The 22184-nt window shown below is 36.1% G+C and overlaps 1 protein-coding gene across 2 annotated transcripts in view; it reads right to left on the bottom strand.

Moving 5' to 3' along the window:
- LOC107699090 (vacuolar protein sorting-associated protein 8 homolog) overlaps positions 1–22184 on the bottom strand; it is a 124155-nt gene that overhangs the window by 52909 nt on the left and 49062 nt on the right. For both annotated transcript variants that reach the window (XM_016500255.1, XM_016500256.1), the window contains 11 exons: positions 19031–19150; positions 18825–18896; positions 17380–17499; positions 16961–17017; positions 16788–16870; positions 15453–15537; positions 15268–15366; positions 10920–11009; positions 10002–10048; positions 3903–4053; positions 1467–1556 (listed from right to left, as the gene is read on the bottom strand). In XM_016500255.1, the coding sequence (XP_016355741.1) occupies positions 1467–1556; positions 3903–4053; positions 10002–10048; positions 10920–11009; positions 15268–15366; positions 15453–15537; positions 16788–16870; positions 16961–17017; positions 17380–17499; positions 18825–18896; positions 19031–19150 (1014 nt within the window). The remainder of the gene's footprint in view (positions 1–1466; positions 1557–3902; positions 4054–10001; positions 10049–10919; positions 11010–15267; positions 15367–15452; positions 15538–16787; positions 16871–16960; positions 17018–17379; positions 17500–18824; positions 18897–19030; positions 19151–22184) is intronic.

Here is a 22184-nt window from a genome sequence, read left to right as displayed (position 1 = left end):
ATGCTATTCTGACCACAACGCTGGTGTGACAAGATCAGGTTAACTTCTCTATGATGGTTATTCTCAGAAACTGCTGACCCTCTCGACTCAAGTTTCCATCTATGTCTGGTCACCAATCTGAAGTTCCCTATAACCTACAATCACATCCTTGGTTGTACTGGTCCAGAGAGACCTGCACTGCCAAGATAGAGGTCACAGTCCTATCACCATACTGTCTGTCTGGGTTTCATCTTCAACTTCTATTAAGCAACCTCTCCATGTAGGATCAGACCAGTTTAACGTAATAGCACTGCAGTCATATCTGGTGAAACGCTCATGGATTAATGTAGGCAAGAGAAGTGGGAATAAGCTTACAACCTTAGGGGACTCAAGTGTTTATAGAGTCACAGCAAAGGATAAGTTTGTTCCTACTCGCATCACCTGTGGCGTCTCATCAAAAAGCCCAAGATTCTATAGCTTTTTATAACCCATACTTTGGAACGTCATCTACTACCCTCTCCATCACTGATTTTTTTTAAGTTACACCTCCACCTTCTTAGTATTCCTTAATCTATTATTCACAATATGTAAAAAATTGTAAAAACTAAAACAATTTCTAGCTATTTTTTTAAGTTTATAGGGTTGCTAGAGATCCAAGGTATGTAATAGTGTGAGTGTATTTTTATTTTTTTTGCAACAATGATGAATATCTCAAGGTAGTGATGTCTGATAAACAATGATGTGTCACTCATAAAAATTAAAGCAGGCATAAAAAAAGAATACTCAAGTATCATCAGCAAATCTTGACATGGCTCAGCAATTCACTGCAGAGCAAGTTCATAATGAAATAGTGTAATTTAATGATGGATCTGATGACAAAGCTTTCGGTGAACAAATGACTGATTCTGAAGATGATGAAAAAGAAAATGTTTTGAGAGTAACGTATCAAAATGCTCACAATCCCCAATATGAGCCAGATGCTGAATGTATCTGAATGTAGGTGATGATGGTGGGGAAGCAGTTGCTCAAAATGCCCTTCGAAGTTCCAACAGATAACACAATATGCTTTATTTTATTACTTTGTATTTGTTATTCAAATATCAGGACAGTTTTATAGTATTGGGGCAGTTTAGAGATCAATCTGTGTTAGCTTTTCCGGGGCCGGATCGCATTCAAGGGTTAAATGTATCTTTGTTCTCTATAATTCTGAAGAAAAATGTGGTCTCTGAGCATGAGCATGACTGCCTGTGCCATGTTAGCTCTAAATGATTACTTGCATTTGCTCTATTATGAAATGTAAAAAAGCTGTCAAAAATTAACAACTTAATTTTAGTTTTTATTTGTATGGTATTTGTTATTGTATTTCAGTCATAATGGAGCAAATGCCATTTAAAGCAGTCAATAAGCATTTCAAGCTAGCATGGATCCTCTTGCCCAGTTTTCTGCACGAGTCTACTGCACGCTTGTGTGGTGTGATGAGCTCAAACCTGTAGCAGCACTTCAAAAGCTCCCTGCACATTTCCCTTCTTCTCCAGCAGGTAGGCCGCGGCCTCATGCAGCTTGTGTTTCTCTGTGATCTGTGATTAGACAAGACAGAGATAAGCCCGTCAATTGTGTTGCAGTCAAATTGTCAAGATTATCAAGACAAATGATCCACTCCAAGCCGCCCACTGGAGGAACAGACTCAGACTCAGACTGAGAGGTGAGATTGTTTGTTTGTGAGAAACCATTTCCATAATGAAACATTCAAACACATTCTGAAACTAAAGTAAAAAGAGGGTTATGCGGAAGGCAGAGAAACACGAACCGGCATCCATGAATACAAAAACAGGGCAGCTGAGAGCGAGCACAGAGGAAAAAAAGACAATACAGACTGACAGAAACACAGCAGCAAGCAGATGGGTTTAAATATGGAGACATATACAAAGAGCAGTGAAACTAGAATAAGGCAAGATGGCAGGACTTTGGAGCTTCTGTATATGCATGCGTGTGTGCAAGGTGTCTGTTCAAATATTTAGCAGGTGCCACTCTTCCTCTGTAACATTACTGATTCTCTCTTCTGCCTGTCTGTCTGCTTCAGCGCTTCAGCACAGCAGATATCTCCCCTCCCTCCATTATTTATTCATTCATTCGTTCGTTCCTCCAGGCATCTTTCTGCCTGAGCCTGTCGACCGGCACTCTAATTACATCAGATTGCCAGATTTACTTGCTCTATCAGTGGTTTCATGTTGACTGATTAGATAGTGTGTGGTCTCCTAATCGTCAACCTGCCAAACCTGTAGTTTGAGGAGTGAATTCAGTAATCATCTGTATTTCAGTACAATCTTATAAGTGCAGTCTTATTTATTAACAGCCTGTAATCCAATTTCTGACCCTGGACCACAAAACCAGTCTTAAGTCGCTGGGGTATATTTGTATATTTGCATATTGTATGGGTCAAAATGATTGATTTTTCTTTTATGCCAAAAATCATTAGGATATTAAGTAAAGATCATGTTCCATGAAGATATTTTTTAAATTTCCTACTGTAAATATATTAAAACTTAATTTTTGATTTGTAATATGCTTTGCTAAGAACTTAATTTGGACAACTTTAAAGGCGATTTTCTCAATATTATGATTTTTTTGCACCCTCAGATTCCAGATTTTCAAATAGTTGTATCTCAGCTTATTTATTCAGCTTTCAGATGATGTATAAATATCCATTTCCAAAAATTGACCCTTATGACTGGTTTTGTGGTGCAGTGTCACATTTACCAAGTTGCTAAATGCGGTGAAATCACACCAAAAAGCACCATGAGTATTGAAGTCATTCTCAATCTTTCACTTTCAGCATAAACATAACTTCCTTTTATGTAAATTAGGCTCATTATAGCTCCTTATTCACAAACTATCTGTCTGCAAATCAAAGTCGTGTCAATGAGTGTAACTTTGGTATAACAAATAGTACAAACCGAAAGATAAAAGATTGTGTCAGGTACACAATCTTTCAACCTAAACTCAGTTTATACATTAACGTCGATTTGGGACAAATATAATTCAATGAAACTATGCAAGCTGCAATGTGTGGTGCGGCAGGATTTTGAGCAGCTTGGGGCGGCCAACAGACAGCGAGTGGTGGCGACAGTGTGCGTACACAGGTTTTTCAAATATTTGAAAAAGATTTTCAAAGACATGGCGTGGTGTGGCACAGCATTTCTCATCTAGTGTACAAACCCCTTAAGTTGTCCATCAAGGCAATATTACTCACACATACCTAATGGGAAGGCTGTTCTGTATAGTAGACAAAAAAAAATGTTCCTACTTCTAAGAAAGCTATTTTTGACCATACCAGAATACATTGCAATGACCTATCCAAATCAACCAAGGCGGTAGATGCAAACGAGGGAAATGTACATTTGAAATTATTTGATAGTTATATTTAATTTATATTTATGTTTTCAGTACTGAAAAGTATTAATGCAACAGCTCAAAATAATTAAAACCCACCTATTTTAAATCAATATAAGTATTGTTTTTGCTTATTAAAGTATCAAGTGTTTAGCTCATCCACAAGTTAATATCAAAACTCTGGTAATCAACTGTGAGCCTTAGTCAAGTCTCTACTTCACACGAGGATTGCTGATTATGTGGGAGGCATGTGTGTGGTCATTATTAGAGTGCTGCCCATAAAGAGCGTTTCAAATCAGTCACTATCTGTAGGATCAGACACATTTTGCAGAATATTTCAGATTTTTGTGGAATCCTCTGGACTGTGTACAAATTATATCAAATATTTTTAAAAAATGCATGGAAACATTCAAAGTGAAGGGCATTTGTAGAGCTTTCAATGCCATATAATGTAGCTGTATATATGAAGGCAGCAGACCACAAGGCAGCTCACCAACAGTTAATATGTGTGTATGAGGTTTATTGATTTATACCTGAATGGCCTCCTCCAGTCGGTAGTCCTGAGAGGTCTTAAGGAAGGCGGTGACCTGTTGAGGACTGAACTGGCACAGTAGGTCCACTAAGAGCTCATGAAGATCTGGACCCAATCTCAAGACGGTCTGAGGATTCAGACCCTCTCTGAAGCTGTTACAGAAAAAGAAAACCTCTTATTTTGTTAAAATTATTCACATTTTCACAGATTCTGAAAGGGGTTCTCATATATATATATATATATATATATATATATATATAATGTATGTGTATGTAAAATATGTTAAATAATTACTATACTGTATATAATAATTATACAGTATAGCTGTTGCCATGCTATGCACTCAATAGACTGCCGTCTATCTCTCCTGGGGAAAAGAAGTCCCTTTCAGAGCTCCAAATGGAAATCATGCGTCATCTGTGCATCTCCCTCTTGCTCTCTTTCTCTTTCTCTTTCTCTCCCAATCAAGTTATCATGTAGAGTGGTTTTCTCAGACCTCAATCATAGCCAAGCTCTCAAATCAAAGCCCAATCAGCTACTATCAGCTCCTGCTGCATTAGACATGTGAGAGAAAGCCCATCCTCATCACATGTGAGACGTACTGTTCTACTCTGCTAAGGCTCTGTCATAAAACTATGAGGCGTATGAGAATGATGATGATATGAAGTGTATGAAGTGGTCAAAATCACACAGAACATAAAAATAATGGATTCTGAAAATGCACAGCTGAATTAGGATAAAAAAATGTCACTGTTTAATCAACCTCATGATGTTTCCAAATGTGCATGACTTACTTTCTGCGAAACACAAAATATTTTCAAGAATGTTTGTGCCCTTACAGTGCAAGTTAATGGGGTAGGAAACAGCACTGACTTTCAATGTAAAGATATAGAGACATATATTTATTTTTCATAAATATGACACATATATTTATCAATACAGGTTTGGAATGATATGTGGGTGAGCAAACGATGACAGACTTTTCATTTTGTGGGGAACTATCTCTCTAAGGCAGAATGGGGTAAGATGTGACATAATCCAAATGCAATTGCAAATCTTGCATTACCACTTGTGCTATCGCGAACACACAGTGACTGCCAAATTTCAAATGGAAAAGCAAAGTCCATTTGCAACTGTATTTCCCATGTCTTACGTGTTATGAGCCTGTCATATTTAAATAGCAATATTTATTACAGCATCTGCTTTTTCACTCTCTCTGCATCGCACATGTAACCTGCTAAAACTCAAATGGAATTGCAATTACTTTAACATTTGAATTTCAGATGTCTTACATGGAAACCTGTCAATCAGTGTCAGGGGCGGGACTATACTATAGGGCGTGTTTGTATTGGAAAGTGACGCCACTCACAGACGATTGTGCCGAATGCTTTGAACAATGGAGGTATTCGTTAACAAGATGCATGTGAACAAACAGACAGTGCAACCCGGGTCTCCTTATAATCTTGGCACCTTACACAATAAATAATTCCGTTGTTTTTACCCCAAATGCAGCGACTATCCCCCTATAGGTCAATATTTAGCATTAACCAAACGCTTTTCACCTGTCTCAAGATCTCTCTCTCTTTACACTCCGACTGATGGTGGCCTTGGAGTAGTTTTTTCCTCATTTATGATCATATTTTGATTTGAAATGTAAATTATTCACATATTGTCCAATGATTCAACTTAACCATTTTTCAGAAGTCATATTTCTAAGGCTGTATGTTATAAATACTTTCGAATTACAATTGATAGTGTATTAGTTTTATCGCGTTCTAATTTTGTCTTGCCTAGAGGAAGTACATCTTAAGTAAAAAGTGGGACAGCTTATGCCGCTCTCCTGAAAGTGTTACATTTAAAGATTCTGCCAGAAGGTATAGTCACAAATTAGTTATTTTTACAGTGAGGTCTGTAGAGTGTTTATCACTGCTGTAACTGACTTCATCACTACAAGAGTCCCAGAGTGCCTGCATCAGGAAAGGAGGTCTTTATTTATACCAGTTACCCTAAATGAACTCCGCTATGTTATCCAAGATGAGGCTCAGTGACAAAATTAGATGGGAGGTTCCTAAGGACAGGAAGATCATGAGGTGAAACATGCTTTGAGGCCTGGTTGAGAGGAGACAGACGTCACATGGGGAGGACAGAGTAAATTCAGATATTCTTCCATGCATGAGATTTGGGCCTGAGGTGCCATGTGTCCTATAAAGGGCACCTCAGGTCAGCTACAGCAAAAGCAGCGTTGTAGCTCTGAGGGTCTGCCACGCTGAAATGAGCAAGCACTGATGTGTGACTGTGTTTGAAACCAAAACAACTGTCTGAGCCGGGTGAATGTGAAACAATCCAACTTTAGATTTATACATTTTCAGTAATGTAAAAAACGCAAAGGGGTGATGCAACGTACTTGCAAACGTGTTCTGCATGGGTTGTAGTGTATCATTACGTGGTTGTTAGGGTGTTCTGAGTGGTTGCTAGTTGCAGTGAAACAGAAGGAATGACAGATCTTTTCTTCTATATTGTGAAACATATCCAAGTACAGCGAAATTAAAAAGTAGGGCGGAAACTTTTATTTCCATCGGTTGAGATGAGACATAAATGCTAGCGTTCAACTGATCGTAAGAAAGGGGTTTAAAGGAGTAGCTCACTTCCAGAACAAAAATGTACAAATAATGTACTCACCCTCTTGTCATCCAAGATGTTCATGTCTTTCTTTCTTCAGTCGTAAAGTAATTATGTTTTTGTGACGAAAACATTTCAGGATTTCTCTCCATATAATGGACTTCTATGATGCCCCCGAGTTTGAACTTCCAAAATGCAGTTTAAATGCAGCTTCAAATTGCTCTAAATGATCCCAGCCGAGGAAGAAGGGTCTTATCTAGCGAAATGATCGGTTATTTTCTAAAAAAAATGACATCTAATTTTTCTCCTGCAACTTCAAAATCGTCCTACATCGCTGCAGACGTACCGACCCAGTGTTTACAAAGTGAACATGCAAAGAAGATCAAACGCCCTTTACAAAAAAACGGTAAAACAGCGATGTAGGACGATTTTGAAGTTGGAGGAGAGAATGAGATGGGAGTTTTTAGACCTACCCTAACTGTCTTGAACCAGAAAAAAACAGAGTTCACACAGAACTAGACAAGACGAGCGTTTGAGGTTAAAAAGTATATCAACTGTAATTTTTTTTTAGAAAATAACCGATCGTTTCGCTAGACAAGACCCTTCTTCCTCAGCTGGGATCATTTAGAGCCCTTTGAAGCTGCATTTAAACTGCATTTTGGAAGTTCAAACTCGGGGGCACCATAGAAGTCCATTATATGGAAAGAAATCCTGAAATGTTTTGCTCAAAAAACTATTTCTTTACGACTGAAGAAAGAAAGACATGAACATATTAGATGACAAGGGGGCGAGTAGATTATCTGTACATTTTTGTTCTGGAAGTGAACTACTCCTTTAAGTGAACTAAATGATTTGAGAAGTCTAGCACACGTCACCAGAGAGAAGTAAATAAAAAATTACAGTCATTTACAATAAGACCAACATGCATTTAAAAAAATAGAACTTTTATTTCATGCTGAGTTTAAAAGAGCCCATTGTTATATTCTGTGGGTCAATACAATAAGTTAATTGTTACACATATTCACTATTAATTAAGAGTTTTCCCTCAATAAACTCCCAATTTGCTGCTTATTGATAGTAAGTAGGGTAGTTGTTGTAGCAGTTTTGTTTAGGTATGAGGTAGGGTTAAGGGACCTAGAATATGGTCATGCAGAATAAGGCATTAATATGTGCTTTATAAGTACTAATATACAGCAAATATGCTAATAATATGCATGCTCACAAGCAACTAGTTAATAGTAAATAGTGTTCCCTAATCCAAAATGTTACCAAAAAACCTATTTTAAACTAATAAGGTGTTTAAATTTTTAAGTAAATTAAAAATGAAACAGTGAAAACTAAATTAAATTGTTTAAAATGCTACAAATGAATTTAGGCATCACATCATGTGAACTAATGTACTAATGTACAGTAAGAAAAATACTTTTTTTTAGATTTGCTGATGATTACAGTTCATAGCGTTATTAAATTGTTAATAAGACTGACTTCAAGTGAATGACAGCAAAAGTAATCTACATGTAAAGAAAATCACACCTACTTAAGTAAACGTAAGTTCAGCTGCTGCTTATATTTTTAAGTATAATCAAATTGGCTGTCGCTTCAACTCAAATTATATGAAGCTGACTTAAAAACTATATAACTTAAAAAATGAAGTTGAAATTGGTTACATTTCATGAGTTAAAGTAATGGAAAAACATATGATGACTTATTGATCAAACAGATTTTTACAGTGTACATGTAAAAATATGGAAAATGATGTACAAATATTTACTAATGCCAAAAAAAAATAAAAATAAAATCTGGTATCAGCCGATTCCTGATGTGGTAGCGATGCATTATGCATTCCTAATATCGTGGTCTTTAGAGTTTATGGGTTTATGGTTTTTCAAATGTTATTGTCCGGCCAGGTGAAAAAATCTGATGACTGATCTTTAATCTTTAATCTGAAAAATTATTCTTCAGATTAAAACTAATTCATCTCACAGTATAATGCATACATTGCAAGAAGGTCTGATCTCTCTGTTATCCTCAGTTCAGCAGTGTTAAGACTACTGTACTGTCAGACTGTCCTCCTCTCTGTTTTATACCTACAGGCTGTCAACAGCAGCATGTACAAAACTCACTATAGATATCGATCTTAATCCTTGAGTACTGTTTGCCAAGGGCAGCTGAAGAAAGACACAAACTAAAATGTGGGAGCCAGGCGTAATGGACTCCAGGACAATATACAGTGTACAAGCGAATGAAATACTAGGTCTAGATAAATGTATGTGTGGGAGAGGTCATATGAGAAAAGAGATGAAGGAACAATGCTTAAGACAGAGATAGATGGTGACAGAGATGGCTGTTATTTTGATAGAGACTCCAGCTAGAAAAAGGACTGCTCCTGTTCACTAATAAAAAGATTAAAAAAAAAAAAAAAGTCTAACGTGTGCTTATCCATATAATGGCAGCATATGGTAATCAACATCAAGCTTTTAAAAAAGATGCAAAAGTATCACAGAGTGGTCCCATGCGATGTGCTGTATATTGCAAGTGTTCAGTGGGTATATAATAGGGTTTGGTGAGAAACAAACTGAAATTTACCATATTGTCTAACAAATTTTCTGACTTGGCCGTTGGTCTCTGTGCAAGACTGCGTGTTCATGAGACTCTATTAGCATCGCAGTTCACTCCGACTCGCCCAGGAAAAGCACACAAGTTGTGAAAAATCAAGATTAATGAAAACATGACATAAAATACAATCCATGTGCTTTCTTCTCTGAGGTAAATATACCCGTTGTGCTTATCGCAACAGCAGTTTATCAAGTTCATCTGTCAACTGTCATGACAACTGGAGTTCTGATCTGGAGTCAGTTAAGAAGATTCAACTCCGTGAACAAAGTACACAGATACATTTTTGGGGATTTCTAGGCATTGTTTTTTTCATGTCACATTTTATACCCACAGAACACTTGGAATATACAGCACATGTCACATGGGACCACTCTGTGGTCTGAATTTTTAAAAGCCACCAGGTTGGGTAAATAAGATTTTTTTAAATTTTTTATAAATAAATAAATAAAAATAAATTAATACTTTTATATAACAAGTTCAATTAGATGCTGTTTTTTCTCTATTCATCAAAGAATCCTGAAAAAAAGTATACTTTTTCCACAAAAATATTAAGCAGCATAAACTCTTTTATACATTGATAATAATAAGAACCATTAAGGAGCACCAATAATAATAACTGATCATATTTGAGAAGCACATCAGCATTTGTAGGTTTGGTATGGATGGTAAGGAAACAAAAAGAGAATGAATGGTAAAAAGTGATAGTGTTTCTCAGTTTGCCCTGGAGAGAGATCTATAAGGCGTGAAACTTTAATTGCACACATCACTCCATTACAAAAAACAGCACAACCCAGACTGCACGCACGTAAAATGAAACAAAACGGCCAAAAAGAGACAGTGTTGCAGAGGGTGCTGCTATTATTACCTGGGGTTCAGGAGGCACTTCAGAAACTGGAACGCCAAATAGTCATCCTACAGACATAGAGAGTTCAACATCAAAATATATAGTTCGCTTTCACAAGGACTGCAGTGATGTGAAATTATAACTTTGAGATCTTGTATTAATGTATTGCAATTCTTGATCAATTGCATTGAGTACTACACAAGAGGGTTTAATAGAGTACAGCCAGATACTGTGCCTTGAATTTTCCCTTTCCCATTACATGTACTTTCAGGCTGCTTTATCTTAGATAACTGGAAGTTTGCAAGCAGAACACCATTTTTCATCTCCACTGACATAAAATGATTAAACCCTCAGCATGATATCATGGGTCTGGCTTGTGTTGGTATTAGTTTGACCACTAGTGTTCTTGTCATCATCAATTTACCAAATGCTCCAGACTTTAATGAACTGCACATCATTGAAACAGCAGTAATGTTATTCTCACACTAGTCTTTGACTGTGAAAAAAAAAAATCCCTTAACACTTGTTTATTTTCTCCCCATTTCCCTCATATCTTCTTCTCATCGGCACATATGTTTGCACAAGCAGGCTTTTCAATTAGCACCTTTCTGACAGTGTGCGAGAGATAACGCAAAACCCAATTACACACAGCACTGCCGATAGAGCCTAATCCATTTACTGATACACGCGCGCGCGTAGGCCTCAGGGGGGCCTCTTCCCTCTCACACACATTCACTGCCACTATCTTAAGATGAGTGAATAGGAGCCGAGACAATGCAACACATACATTTATACACACACCAAAGGAGAATCAAACACACAATACAACACCGACAGGGTCCTTTAGAAACGCTTTTCTTAACAGTCCAACCTGTTGAAGGATAAACTATGTGTGTCAAGCCAACATCAAGACCGTTGACATACAACAATGCTGCATACCTGCAGAGATGTGATGATAGACTGCACCTCATCTGCGAAGTGCACTGCAACTAGCTCTGCTGTCTTAGCTGAGTTAATGCTGACCAGATCCTGCAATGGAGGAACAATGACAATCCGATAAGAATTCATAAAATTCAGCCAATCCACCAGAGTAGTATTTTCTAATACTTACTAGTATTAGTTGGGTCCTAGGGTCTACTAGTGAAAACATTTATTTTTTCATTCTTCAGTACAAATAATAGTATTGTCATAACAGTTTGAATGAAGCGTTTCATTAATATAAATATAACATGAATTTCAGTATGTTGCTTTAACCCTGTAAAGCCTGACATATGATGTAACAGTCTAAAAAATAAATATTTTTCCCCGCCAAATGGAGCAGTTTATTGAAACTTTAGACAAAATCTTAAAAAAATAATTTGCTGAGTTATTTGCTGAGCATCATATTTGATACACAAGTCTTATGGATCATATAGTATGATATAGTGAGATTATGGAGTAAAAAAACAGCTTATAATTATTCATTGGCCCAAACTGAGCAAAATGGTGCAGATGCTGATATTTTCATGGCCAAAAATTAAGATGAAATTCTGATAGCTTGTAATGTAAACCAATGAGAGCTTTATATCAGTATATAGACTACTTGCATAAAACTGTATAAATATGTCACTCTATCTCCCAAGTAAGATGATATTTAAATTAGGGCTGTCAATTTAAAGTGGTAATTTAATTAATTAGTTATGGAAAAATAATTTGATTAAAATATTTTAACGCAGTTAACGCACTGACCCCACCCCAGACCTGTATGTAATCTTAAATTGCATACAGTTTATTGTTGACAAACATGATGCAAGGCAACAAGTCACTGCATGTTGTAGTACATAAATGCAGTTATGTACCACTAAAATTCAAGATATTGGGGCAAAAAATGCCCCTGTATGAGTTTTTGTCTCATTTATATCATATGATAAGCGATCACATGAGCAGCGAGAGCAATATCACAGATCACAGATATATTATGTTTTTATCACGAATAGCACAAGTGTAAATGTGATTTTATACAACAGTTCCGTAAATAAGAAGTTAATATTGTTATATAGTGACATGAAAAAAAGTGAAAGTGACGTGACATGACATGTGGCCAAGTATGGTTACCCATACTAGGAATCAGTGCTCTGCGTTTAACCCATCCTAAGTGCACACACACAGCAGGGAACACACACACACCCGGAGCAGTGGGCAGCCATTTATGCTGCGGCGCCCGGGGAGCAGTTGGGGGTTCGGTGCCTTGCTCAAGGGCACCTCAGTCCATGGTATTGAAGGTGGAAGAGAGCGCTGTACATTCACTCCCCCCACCTACAATCCCTGCCGGACTTGAGATTCGAGTTCGCAACCTTTGGGTTACCAGTCCGACTCTCTAACCATTAGGCCACGACTTCCCCTTATCATATATACACAATATTGTCTGTTTTTACTCAATTTTGCCTTCGAAAATATTACCTATGAAGTCATAGCAGAACTGTTGTGCGTCTCCGAGCAACACAGTGGTGATTAGTTTTTAAATGAATCCGTGGTTTGAAACAAACAGATGAACCAATGATTAAATGGCCCGTTCATAAAGAGAGCCATTTACTTCATTCCTGAATGAATCAGTCATTTGAACGAATGGAATGAATGAATGACTCAATGACTTACTCATAAAGACATTTTACTGCCATCTACTAGCAGTTTTAGTTTCTTATTTAGAGTACCATTTCAGTAAAGAATCATTTCAATATAAAAAAAAAACCTTTAAAAAGATAGTTCACACAAAAATTACAATTCTGTCGTCATTTACTCACCCTCATGTCAATTTTGAACCTGTATGACTTACTTTCTTTTGCTGAACATAAAAGAAGGTATTTTGAAGACTGTTGGTAACCAAGCTGTTTTGGTGATCAGTAGCCGGGTTTCCATCCAACGAGTCAAAGAGAACAAAATCGTCACTTCCTGGTAGAACTGGCGCTAGGCTATATATCACTATAAAAAGTAGGAGAAAACACCTGAAAATAATAATTTTCATAGGCCTATATAATAAATTACTTGTGCCTCAGAGCGAGCAGACGAAACTAAATAAATGCGGTCATTGCTTTCGGAGGTCGATGCTGCTGTTTGGGAACGCAGTCGTGTAACAGTTCTGGGAGGCAATTATATAGAAATACGTTGATGACAGACTGCTCGGACATTTCAAAATGACCATAACATTTCAGATGCTGAGGAACGAGATTGGTCCACTGGTTAGGTTTTGCCGTCCCATAGCGCATTCACATGATTTTTTTGATGCACATGGAGAAATTTACTCCGCAAATGCATTTCCATTTCCTTTTATTCGCATTAACCCTTTTTCGCACAAATCTAAAACCACCTCAAGTGAACTTTTTTGCGAATTAAGGGATTTTTATTCGAAATTTGCCGTTTCCATCACTCGTTTCTGATGCGATACTTCAAAATGCGCATAAAAACAGGGTGATGGAAACATAGCTAGTGACTTTCATTGTATGAAGAAACAATACTAAGATGTTACTCAAATTATATCCTTTTATGTTCCATAGTTTATGTTAGGCCGTTACATATAATGTTTATGTGTAATAAATTTTATGTTGAATCAAATAAATTATTTCTTTTTAAAGCTACTTTTTGTAATGTCTACTTAAAGGAGACATATTATGCCCCTTTTTATAATATGTAATATAAGTCTCTGGTGTCCCCAGAATGTGTCTGTGAAGTTTCAGCTCAAAATACCCCACAGATCATTTATTATATCATTTTAAAAATGCCTATTTTGAGTGGAAGCAGAAACACTCAGTTTTTCGTGCCTGTCTCTTTAAATGCAAATGAGCTGCTGCTCCCCGCCCCCTTTTCCAAAATAGAGCTGTTCCATTACAGCTCGTACCTGCTAAAAACATCTGTTTTGGTTCTGATTATTATGTTTATCGTGCTGAAATCATGCGTTTTAAACCATATGAGTTTAAACTTCTGATATATGGTTTTCTGAGCGCACACATCCGAAGCACACGGACGGAAAGCGGCTGTCACAGGCATGTGATTACTAAACTAAGTTCTCATTCACACACAAGTTTACATTAAAAACACACGAGTTACAAAAAGCAGTCGGTTATGTCTGTGAAAGTAAACAGCTGGGAAATAAATCGCATGTTTATTTTAGATCTGTGTGGCAGCAGCAATATACATTTAATAAATCAATAAATCCACTGCTCTCTTGTCTCCTCTGAGGCTGGGACTGTAAATAGTGTTCTGTGCTTCTCTGTGCAGCCAAAGACAGAACAGTTAACATGTTTTGCTCAAACTTTCGCTATGGCATTGGAACTAGTACACCGTTGTCGCTTGCGAAAACACAATAACGGCGCCGTGGGTGGAAAATTACAGATTTAGGGGCGGTAATATTATAATGAGATCCCTTTGCCACGTCACCAAGGGAGCGAAATCAGACGCACTCGTTTTCTCAGACGCTTGCAGAAAAAGGCTTCCCGAAACAAAGTTACTGGGTTAATCTTTTTCAAGTTTCCTTGGTTGGTAGATGCACTGGGGACCTGATTATAGCACTTAAAACCTGGAAAAGTCAGATTTTCATGATATGTCACCTTTAATACTTTTCTCATTTAATACAATAATGGCTTTAAAATATCTTTTGTGGGTATTTTCACAGCCAAATTTAATTTGCGATTAATTAATCGCCACTTCGCGTAATTAATTAGATTAAACATTTTAATTTAAATGCTTACTTTTATAATCAAAGCTCTGTAGTTTCAAAACATATAATGCAATGCAGTACAATGATGATTGAGAGATGAACAAATAAACATTCCTTAAAAGCCAGATGGATCATTTTTTATACTCACATTTGAACATGATTTTTTTCCCTAAAAATGATGTATGATAATCAAGTATACCTAAGTTGCTTCAGTCCAGTAAGTGTTCATCTTGAAATATTACTAACAATATTATTCTTATTTACTTTATAAAAATCAGTAAAGATTTCACAGCAAAAAAGACATGTGAACCACAACCTGAAGGTGGAAAATTTTAGGGTTATATAATAAATGTTCATTTTTAAAGCTCAGGCTCAACTGAAAGGCAGTCACAAATAACGCAGTGGTATTGACTGATTTTCAGTGCTCTCAATTTTAACAATCAGAGTAAGTCATTTGGACAAAGACCATCGACTGAACAAAATGAGAGAGAAGGGTCTGATGAGATTAGGGTCTGAAATGAGCTTTCTGAAGCCGGAGCTCTCTCTACCTGGAGTGTGCTCTAGGGGACAAATCATTTGAAGCCTTGTTTGACTCACCTTGATGTGTTGAAGAGCTTTGACCCACACCAGCTGCTTCTCCTCTGAGCTGTAGCCTGGCATGGACAGGATGTTGTGGATGTAGTTGAAGAGCTCCTCCTGGAGTTAGAGATAAAGATTTAGTACAGAAATAACAGGAGTGACAGGAAAGAAAAGAGTGAAATTAAGGGATTACAGCTGAGTACCTTTCTCAAAGGGTCTTTCAGGTAGCAGTCAACAATTTTGTTGTAAAGGTGCTTTTTGTCATACATAAACTCGCAGATCTGATAACTGGAAGAACAAAAACAAAAATACAATGCTGACTAATGAGCAATAATAACAACAAAAAGGTTCAATCTTTTTCTGAAATTTGATTTTCAGTGTCTTCACCTTGAGGAAATTGATACGATGCATTTAACAGCAGTCGTTAGATTTATCAGTGATCTAGCTGTGAAGTCCAGCTTAGAGTGGATCACATACTAAGCTTTGTTTCCTTAGTAATTACCATGAGTATTTTTAGGACCATTAACATTTTTTTTCTTAATTTCATAACAATTAACCACATTTTCACCCCATTATGCTTAAAGCTGATTCTCATTACTTTAATACAATGTTTTACTGTACACAAAGTTAGTTAAATCAGCATAAATGAAATGTTTTACTGTAATAGAAGGGAAAATACTGTGGAACAAAGTTAGTTAAATCAGCATAAATTAAAGGCAATGCAACAAATGCAACCATAATATACACTATCATTCAAAAGATTTTTCATGTTTTCGAAATACTCCAAGTCTCTTCTGTTCACCAAGGCTACATTTATTTGGTCAAATATACAGTAAAAACTGTAATATTGTGAAATATTATTATTTTACTAATATTTTAATTTGTTTGATGATCTGAAACATTAAAGTGTGACAAACATGCAAAAAAATAAGAAATCAGGAAGGGGGCCAACACTTTTTCACACCACTGTAGGTTAGAATGTAACTATTCCTGTCAGACACTGCTGAATTTTCAGCAGCCATTACTTCAGTCTTCAATGTCACATTATCCTTCAAAAAATCATTCTAATATGCTGATTTGCGGCTCAGGAAACATTTCTTATTTATTTCTTTTGATTCCAGGGTGAAATATGATCTGGACATAGTCTTGACAGGTTTCAGGATGCTCACCTATGTGAACTTTAGTGCAAGTCATTCTTGCAAGAAAATATCTAACTAACATTTGTGTATCTATAACAGATATATTCTATAACGGTAACCTAATTAAGGTGCATATTAGTGAGTTAACTCTACAAGGTAAATTAATTTATCAACCACATTTCCAGAGAATAGTCAAATATATGTCTCCTCAAATCATATGCCAGACCCTTATAAATTATGATTTGTTATGATCTCTGAATGGTTTATGTTGTACTTTAGAAGATGGATGATCGTATCGTTCAAAAAAGAAATCGCGTTGAAAGTCAAAAGACTTCAGCTGTATATTTGTTTGGTGGCTGAAGCAAAACTGTTCTGCTTTCTGATTGGAAGATATCTTACAATTCTGCCTTCTCTGCAAGTTCAAGGAGACGCTCCTCATCAAACTGCACCACACCACCAACCTGCAGCAGCTCCAGCAGAACCTGACACACGTGAAGAGCTTATGATCAATCGATGTTTTAACAAATCTAGAGTAAAATTAATCAGTTTCAAGATAGTTGTTGTGTTTCTACCTGCTGTCTTTCTGTATGTCTAGAGTCATCATCTGGACTACATAGAAACTCTAGAACCTGCAAAAGAATGAGCAACAGATAAAAGACACTTCAACAAAGCATATTTTCAATAGTTCTAAAATCACAACCGTCAGCTTCACTGTCAGTAGCAGAAAAGCTTCCAGACTGGTTTTAAATCGATGCAATCTAATTTAGAACAGGCCCCAATGCAGGGTGCAAAATCATGAACTATTTAACATGCAGAAAAACAAGCATAACGCTTCTAATGCGGGAGAGCTATTTTTACAGGAGCTGCTAATTGTCTTCACCAAAAACTAACACCTTTTTAGAAATATTCTCTTGCTGTAACCATCATAGCTCGGATTACAAAACAATGACAGTAGAGTGCAAATGGAAAAGGTGAGGGACTGTCACTTCACCTGGTCAAACAGCTTCCGGTTAACAAAGAGGGTATTATCAGGTTTGGCGAGTTGTCGTGCCAAGAAGGTGAAAAGACAGCCGACCTGAGATGGGGTGAAGTCAGAATTGTCCACCATAACCTGGAAAGTGCGCACACACAGGGAATTTGTTAGTGAGCGTATATGCAGTGTGAAAAAAAAATGTTTCAAATTATTTTTGGAAGATTATTGGAGTGTTTAACAAATAAATACTATTTCAGTCTTTCTACTTCAAAAGGTTAAGTTTAATTGAATAAGCCACTTGCCGTTTCTTTGTAATTATTTGTGTTCGAGTAAATTTAAATGGAAATTCCAAAATGCCAAGGACATATTTACTACAAAAAAAAAAACAAAAAAAACAATTGCAAGTAAAATGTATGCTAAACAACCTGGTAATAGCTGCACATCTTCTGCCATTGGAATTGGCGCACAGAGGGAGATCTGACTGACTGGCTTGTCCAACTAAAGTTTTTCCTCTGTGATTTAGGAGATTTTACTTAAGGATGGAGATTAAACTACGGTAAGTTGTGCAATATTCAATTGTTAGGCCATTCAGTAACATCTGCAGTGAATGTCAGGCATATTTGTCTTTCTAAAGTTGTGGTGCAGGTTCTTATTATGTTCATGTGCTATACTTAAAAAAAAAACCCGTAAAAGCAAGCATTACTCATAAATAATAATACTTATCTTTAAAAAAAAAAAAAAAAAAAGATAAGTTTTAGCATTAAAATTATAGCATTTTTAAGTGTTACTTAAGAAAATGTTACAACTTATAATAATTGTGTGTATTCTTTACTTGAAAACATGCTTTTCCTAGCTTTTATCAAGTAAATCCTACTCCACTCTTTTCCAGAGTATTCAAAGAATTCAATTCTTTTCAAAGAATTTAGGAATTTTAGGGAAAATTATCTAAGCAGAACTTCTAAAAGACAGAGCTTCTTTCTTTCTTTTTTGCATTTTCTACATTTCTGTGATTGTGGAATTCTGTGGAATGGATTCAAATATGGTAAAATGTGTTTAACTTTGTGAATGACACGCATTTTAGTTCTTCTGAATATTCGGTGGAGTCATGTGGGATACCATGGGGGCCAAGGTAGTGCTCTCTGTTTTTTATGAATGAGCAAATTATTACAGATGGAGAGAACGCGAGAGTGTGTGGATGCTGATTTGAGTTGCTGAAGGCTCTTGAATGAGCTGTGATGAGGAGGGGGAGGAAGACTGCAGGACCGAGTCGGTTCTCCAGCAGATACAATTATCCCATTCACATGATTTACATTCCAATGACAGAGTGAAGAATCATTTCAGAGCCAAATGCTTTTTACACAGATTGGGGGAAGTGTGTGTGTGTGTGTGTGTGTGTGTGTATGTGTATGTGTGTATGAGATTTTTAGGTGAAAGACAGATATTGAGAAATATGTTTCTGTCACCTTCAGTAAAATGTCCACAATCCTTTGCTGATACTCCAGAGCCCGTTTGTCATTCTTGAAGTCCTCAAATGTCTGTGAGGCAAGGACATATTAAAATTCAGATCTGATTAAAGGGCAGATGAACTACACTCTACACATATAACACATTAGTAAAGCACTGATGATTTTAGTAATACATAATAACTTATGGATTAGCTGATGCACACCAATGCCAGGACGTTGAGGAACTCTCGAGTGTCGAAGTGCAGAAGAGTTCGGATGTAGGGATACACTTCCTCTTCCTGTGCAGCCTCCACCGAGTGCAGACGAATGAGAAACTCAAACACCTGGAACACATTCAGAGATACATAACGTAACATAAAATGCACAGCATTGCTTTTCAATTAAGTCTTTTTTTTTTTACATTTATATTACATTTGCTGACACTTCTTAACGTCAAACTTTTAAAACACTAATAATTTTATAACACTGTTACATGTAATCTTTAGCAAATTTCAAAATATATTTTTATACTGTATATTATAATGTTGCATATTATAATTATATGTAGTGCTGTCAAATCGAGAACACTGTGTACTGTGTATATTTATATGTATATAGAAATACACACACATACATGTAAATATTTAAGAAATAAATGGTATATATATTTATATTTATAATATAAATCATATATAATTATGAATATATACACGTAAATATTTCTTACATTTCTTACATGTGTGTGTATTTCTATATACATATAAATATACACAGTACACACACATATATTATGTAAACAAACTTTTATTTTGGAAGCGATTAATCGATTTGACAGCACTAATAGTTAGTTATAATGTTAATTATAAACTAAGTTATAATGTAACACAATGTAATCCTTAATTCAATCACATCTAATTTAATTTAGTTTTTAGCATATTATTCTTTATTCATATTGACAAAATATCCATTTACATGTTATATACCATGTTATGATGTAATGCATTTTACTCTTGAATGTATTATAATTATTTTTGTAATTATTTATGCAACAATGCCATGTATGACAATGTGGTCCCCAAGAAAATTATAAGTACATTATGAAAATATTGTGATTAATTTTTATATATAGGCTTCAAGAAAAAAAACGTAATATTTGAATTTCATATATTCTGCAGGTACATGCTCGTGGGCCAATCCCTCTACACAATAACTAAATCAAAATTCAACCCATTATCATTGGAGTACAGTACAGGGCTGACTAGTTGCCATGGAGACCAGGTGGTACACTTTCCTGCTGTATCTGTGAGAGCAGCACGGAACAAAAGATTAGCCATTATCTCCCATTCACACACACATAAAGAGAGGTAATTGGGCATCATTGGGAGGTGCTCATCTTTGCGACGTCAATGTTGTGTTTTACAGCAGGAAGGAGGTTTTATTTCAGGAAGGATTTGGACCTGCATATGTGACACCGTGTGTGAGTGTGTGTGTGTGTGTGTGACTGCATGGGAATGTGTGGATATGTGTCAGTGCAATGAGGGATCAAAGAGGAACAGGAGTCTTTCTGTGCACATGTGTCTCTTTGAACATGACCCCTTAGGGCCCAAAAGATGATACGCAACTCGATGATACAATTTACTCCCTGCTCTAAAACATACATTATACACTGTTAAACAAACATATATTTATAAACATACATACATATACACACACATACATACTGTATGTGTACATCAGTGGTGTTCGGAAATGAGGAGGCAAAGTCCTCAAAGTTTTTTTTTATTTTTTATATATAAATCAAATGTAAATTCATGTCCCAGTCACATTTTCTTGGTTAAATAAACATTACTTACACTATAAAAAAAATAAAAATACAATTCTATTTTATATTTTTACATTAACAACAATGTAATCAATTTTCTATTTATTAAAGTCATGTATTAAAAAGTCATGTATTAATCTCAAGCAGGGTTTCTGCAGGATTTTTAAGCTCAAATTTAAGACTTTTTAAGACCTTTTTTAAGACCTGCACAAGTTTTAGAAACTAGGATCCGTGACGCAAAGCCAGGGGGTCCGCAAAATATAGCCTATTTTTAGAAATTTATCTGGAATATTTTCCTGGATTGATAAAAAATTTTAAATGCTTGTGAGAAATCATTAATGTTTATTAATGGTTTATATATATATTGGAGTATATTAAACAAGTAGCCCTTGAGACTATTTTATCCCTTCTGGGAGCCCTCACTCACAAAAAGGTTGGAGACTCCTGCACTACATGATGTAGCACTACATGACCAGGGGTTTTCAAACTGGGGTCCCTTGGGGGTCCGTGACGCAAAGCCAGGGGGTCTGCAAAATAATTTGTGTTTTTTTATCTTCTGAAACATGCTATAATTTATATTCCACCGTGACTTATTTAATGCATTAATGTCAAATAAGCAAAGAGTAAACACGTAAAAGTGGGCACTTCAAGGTTTATATAGCTAAATATATTTCTCATGTCTGTTTGACAAGTAGACAGTATTGCAGAGTTTTTCTTCATTTTAGGAAGTGGTTCACATAGACCAATACGGCAAGCGCATTTTGTTTGTTTTCTTTCATTTACAAAAGCACAACGTCATTTTGAAGGTACACAAATAAAAATAGACCGTTTTGAATGATGTCTTGCTCATATCTGACGGATATCACATTTTTCTGCTGATACAAAGTGTTCGCGCTGGCGCCTCCCGCGCACACACAACAAATCAGTTCTAGCATTGCAACCTGACATCGCAGCCTCATCATCAGCAATAATGTTAGACTGCGTAACGATTCACTCATGGAAACGATTCATGCCGAATGAAAGGGTTTGCGTTAAGTACGTTTCAGTAAGTAAGTTTAGTTTGTTATGGACATAGCCATAGGCGCCGATTGATGTTTCTGCTGGTGGGTGCAAAAAACGAGCATTTTATTTTTTTATGAAACACATTTTCTCCGCTGTTTACACAAGTAAATGATAACCTATTTAAACATTCTCATTACTCAGTAATTCATTATACTGGGTGTTAATTTTTTTCTAGATTAGGCTATACTCCGTTCGATGGTGCATTTGATGAATTCACTACACAAAATTTATCTTGCGAAGTGAAATGCATACAATTACCAACCAAATAATACACACATTCTTTCTATGAGGGTTGCGCTTCACTAAATAAAATTATTTATTAAATACCTATTTACAAAAAGCACTTATTCGCATGTACACAGGACAAAGTTTGAGTTACACGTAATATCTGAAGGAGTGCAGAGCCATGATCACTAAATGATTTTAGCAAATGGCTGCAATATAACAAAGAGTGAAAAATTTAAGGGGGTCTGAATACTTTCCGTACCCACTGT

Source organism: Sinocyclocheilus anshuiensis, unplaced genomic scaffold, assembly GCF_001515605.1.
Source record: "Sinocyclocheilus anshuiensis isolate Anshui unplaced genomic scaffold, SAMN03320099.WGS_v1.1 scaffold94, whole genome shotgun sequence".
Classification (NCBI taxonomy): domain Eukaryota; kingdom Metazoa; phylum Chordata; class Actinopteri; order Cypriniformes; family Cyprinidae; genus Sinocyclocheilus; species Sinocyclocheilus anshuiensis.
The sequence above is the reverse complement of the archived record's forward strand: the minus strand, read 5'-3'. Positions and strand labels throughout refer to the sequence as shown.